The sequence below is a fragment of the Echinococcus granulosus genome (genome assembly GCF_000524195.1).
Source record: "Echinococcus granulosus chromosome Unknown EG_S00054, whole genome shotgun sequence".
Classification (NCBI taxonomy): domain Eukaryota; kingdom Metazoa; phylum Platyhelminthes; class Cestoda; order Cyclophyllidea; family Taeniidae; genus Echinococcus; species Echinococcus granulosus.
The window spans coordinates 501917-506603 of record NW_020170434.1 but is presented as its reverse complement, the minus strand read 5'-3'; the positions used below and the strand labels follow the sequence as shown (position 1 = coordinate 506603).

General features: G+C 41.5%; 1 protein-coding gene across 1 annotated transcript; it reads left to right on the top strand. All coding sequences in view use genetic code 11, as the record gives it.

Annotated features, from left to right (window-relative positions):
• Nucleotides 1–626: 626 nt before the first annotated feature.
• Nucleotides 627–1865, top strand: EGR_06311 (Tetraspanin-7; the record flags this gene model as incomplete). Its single annotated transcript, XM_024495560.1, has 7 exons — nucleotides 627–689; nucleotides 766–913; nucleotides 1003–1106; nucleotides 1190–1369; nucleotides 1453–1495; nucleotides 1566–1738; nucleotides 1824–1865. The coding sequence occupies 7 exons, from the start codon at nucleotides 627–629 to the stop codon at nucleotides 1863–1865; spliced, it is 753 nt and encodes a 250-aa protein (XP_024350083.1).
• Nucleotides 1866–4687: the final 2822 nt, after the last annotated feature.

Sequence of the window (4687 nt, the reverse complement as noted above, 5' to 3'; positions counted from 1 at the left end):
ACCTCCAGGATCTACCCATTCCTAATCACTGTAGCGTGTGATAAGGATGAAGGCAGGTAAGAAATTCCATATATCATACTTGCGATGAGGTGCCTTTTAAATGCAGCTTTGTTTATTTTCACTGGATGCACTCAGAGTGGGGATGATTGACTGAGTTAACAGCAGAGCACACTGAGCAAATCAAAGAGACTTGCCTACCGACGACACGAAATACAAATTGTGTGAAGTTCGGCTACTGAGCACCATGTGATAGAATCACATGAATGACACATCATCCATCCCACGCAAACGCGCTCTAGGTGGAATAGGAGATTGTATTGCCAAATGGATGTCAAACAGGCAATAAACCAATGGCATTCTCAGATATCCTTTTCTCCCATCCAATTGGCCTCTTCACAGCCAGTAATGTGCACAATCAACGTGTTAACGTCAATAGCATAGACTAGAGGCGAGGTTGAGCTGAATATATGTTTGGACCTCGTGTACCTCCAGTTCATATTTCATAAGCTAATCCAGTGAATCTACTGAGGTGAGTTTTTTACCTATTCTGCTCCATTCCAAATTATAACGTGAAGTTCTTGTTCCTCGCTCACATACTCCTATCCTCTTACTTCTCCCCCCACAGCATGGGCTGCATTATTTCCTGTGGCTTGAAGCTCATTCTTCAAATATTTAATATCGTCCTTTGTGTAAGTGATGTGATAAGATTACGTTGGTCTTCTTCACTTCATGCGGAAGCAGCGCTCAATTTCTTTCCCATTTTAGGTGGCCTTTTTGGCCGTAGCTTTGTTTGGAATACTGCTAAAATACTCTAAATCTGTTGTTCAACACCTACTGTCAAAAGTTTTTGATCAATTCAATATCGGTGAAGAAGATTTGCGCCAATTGACAAGATTCATTATTGACGACGCCGGTAGGTGGTATCGTAATCATGCCCCACCACGATGGTAATCTTTAGTTCTTTTGCAATGGCATAATCCGGTAATGACTTATCTCCAACAGATTACATCGCTATAATCCTCGTTGTAATCGGATTGGCGCTGGCAGCTCTCTGTCTTATCGGGTGCATTGCTTCGTGTTGCGGGTGTAATATGCTGCTGAAGATTGTAAGTAGAATTTTAATGAGGTGGGCTAAAGCCAAATGATCACATTTAATGAATGACAGTGATTTTCCACTTTTTCTTTCTAGTATGCCACCCTCCTGATTATTCTACTTGTCGCACAAATCATCGCTGTTTCCATGGTCTTCTCCGATCCAACCCTACTGACTTCTCTGATTGTTAGCTCTCTGGAAGAGCTTCTCAAGTCATTCGGTGATGTATGCTATGGAAGAAAAATGCCATCTACCATCTGGAATGTAGTCATGACGGTATGTATCTAAAATGGATCTGATTTTCTATTTTATAAGTAGTATCAAATACTTTCCTATTAACCAGCTATTTTTCATAACAGGTAAATCCGAAATGCTGCGGTATGGATGGCTGGGGCGATTTTGGTACGTTCAAGAAATATTCACCATTTCTCTTACGTTTTTGTGCGCATATTTTGTTTTACCATCTTTGCAGAAAAACTGAACAAATCTATACCAGCTCAATGCTGCAATATGACGTCTGATGCTTGCAATACTAAGGCAGCCCAAAACACCAGTATGCCGGGATGCAGAGACAAAATTGTCAAATTTACCACAGACAACATGATGACATTTTTGTATATGTCCATTGTTGCCATTCTGTTGAAGGTGAGTTCCAGTGCAGTTCTATGCCATGCCAGTAAATGGGGTGATTGTGGGACTATTTGTGAAGCCCCCTTTGTTTACATTTTAGGCTGCACTCATCGTAGTTGTGATGCTCGCAATTTGTTTGTAAAGTAGCAGTAGAGGCAGCAGAAGATCGCAGCATATGTTAACAGGACCCCATCTTTTTACTTTCAATCCCTCTTTCACGCCAACAACCACCCACTATTTTCCCATTATCAAGAAATGCCCAGTTCTATGCTTTGCTATGTGCTAGTTGATATATTCGGTGAACATGGGGATTGGCGTTTGCTTCGCTTCTGGGTGTTTAATTCAATGCAATGCTTTTGAAGAGGTTAGACCGCAAATCTGCCTCCATCACTCACTCACTCACTGTGGATGAATGTAATTGGATTTATCAGGGCCATCAGATCTCGTATCTCACAAGACTGTGCTTCAGTAGCTCGGTGTATATTTGATGTGGTGCAGACTGCACATTCGACTATTTAGTGGAGTAAAAGGAAGAGAAGGTGTGAATTAAGTTGGCATTGGTTGGAATGAAATTGGCCTACATAACGGGCTGTGTTAACAGGTGATACTGGCAGGATGGTTAGGAACACAGGGATGTTTAAACAAGAGAGGAATGAAAACAGAAGAAAATGTTTCCATTCTTAAGAAAGGTCCGCATTTATTTATCACTTGGAAGGCATTTTTATGTGCTTCAAACTGTCATGTAATGACTAGTCACACCAAGTTCGAAATTGCTACTGGTATTTTGAACCGTACCAGGACCATGCAGGGGGGGGATCACCGTATATGTAGATAGTGACATAAAGTGTTGATTGGAGAATGCATTTGCTTTGTATCATCAGCCGACATGGGCATCTAGAGATGCCAATTATGGTTTACTTATAGTTCGCAGAGAAGTGGACAGTTCATAGTGAACAATTTTCATTTGGTCAACGGACCATTGCACATATGTGTCTGCCGCCATTTCGCCTTCAATATAAACACTAAAAAAAGAAATTCCGTTAATAAATTAAAACTTTCAGGGATGTAGTTATGAGTGAAGGAGGCGAATGTCGATGCCCAAACTCTTTTTAGTGACGTATGTTAAGTCACAGAATGATTCCATGGCAGAGCGCCAATCATCCATTTCGTTTATAATACCAAGCTAGCCTAGTTTGTTCACCAGAATCACGATGCCGTGGCCTTAATCGCTTTTGTGGAAGGTGATCTGAAACTCTGGTCAGAATTCGAGACAGGTGTTGACAACTACGCCAGCGATTATTGGTTGACACATGATCGGATTATCGGTGGGAAATATGGCAAAACTATAGGCCATCGATATAAGAAAGAAGGCACAAAATGAGGCACCACAGCCAACTAACCGTGTAGACATTCGTAATGGTAGCCACCAATTATTCTTTTGCAATAAGAGGAGCCTGGAACAGCCACCTCACCACAATATGGTACTGATCTTGCTCTCAGGCAAGCATTCCGATTGTCTGTACATTCCTGATCTTGCCTAATTTTGTTCGATCATTCGTTTCAGCATTTAAATAAGTTGTATGGTGAGTGCCATTTAGCCTAATTGCCAGACTGAACGCGAGCACACGTAGTACCAGCTTGCCCAATCATACGCGTTGGTGTATCAGAGAGTTGTCTGTGCATTGCTCAATACGTAAGCCTGACAAGCTGCAATGTTGGATGAATGGACGGATAAGTGGTGAAATAATAAAAAAACCCAGCTTACCACTAATTACCTCTTTCACTCAATAGACTTATGCAGCATTGCACGCAGAAGAAGTTGTCCTCAGTCTGCTTCATAGGCGATTTTATCATGAGAAAATGAGTGACAGTCCGACTATATCCAGTCAAAGTGCTCAAGTGGGGTCATTAGAGCATAAGTAAAATAACACTTGCCCACTAACCAGTGGTGACGGACTCACGATGTAAAAGACTCCTCGCCATAAATAAGTGATTTAAAGGGATGGTGAACCAAAGATCATGTATGTCAAGTTCGAGATGCGATACCTTTTAAGTGCTTTGTCGTATATCATCACTGAATGCGATTAGGATGGATAAGTTTGATGCCTTTCGCACCAACACGCACTGAGCATATCGGAGAGAGCTGCTCTATGACGACACATTCCGCAAACTGCTGCAATCCCTCCAACTCGACAAGGGGTGGCATAATCAATGGAGAGATAGGCCTTTCAACCAATGCACAAGTACTCTAGAATACGCAAACATTGAATAACCCATTATGACCTAGGGAAGAGGCAATTGGCTAATCAGCCTTGCCAACCAATCGCAATCAGACGCACCCCTGATCTACTCCTATTGGTCACTTCACCGCCAGTAATGCGCAGTCATCGTGTGAAAACCAATAAAATAGACTAAAGGGGAGGTTGAGCCGAATATATATTTGGCTTTATGCAACTTACTTCATAGTTCACAGGCCCCACTCGAAACTATAACGCGAATTTCTTGCTCCTCCTTCACACACTCCCATGCTCTTCCATCTCCCTCCACACAATGGACTGTGCTATTTTCTGTGGCTTGAAGCCCGTTCTTCAAATCCTCAATATCATCCTCTGCATAAGTGATGTGAAAATCATGCGATTGTTTATTGTGTTATCTCACAGAAGTGTCAAATTCTTTTCTAGCTCAGGTAGGCATTTTGGGCATGGCAGCATTTGCCATTATTTTAAAACTGTCGAAAGGCTTAATGCAAAGAATTTTAAAAAAGGTTTTTGAGATAGATACAAATCCAACTAATGACGATGAGAAAAAGTTTGCCAAGTTCATCACTCACAATGCAGGTAGGTGATATCATAAATAATTTAACATGGCATTGATATTCCTCAGTGCTTTTGAAATAGCATAAAAGGCTAACAAATCATCCCTTGCAGATGGCGAAGCTATAATTCCTATTGTAGTTTGATTGGT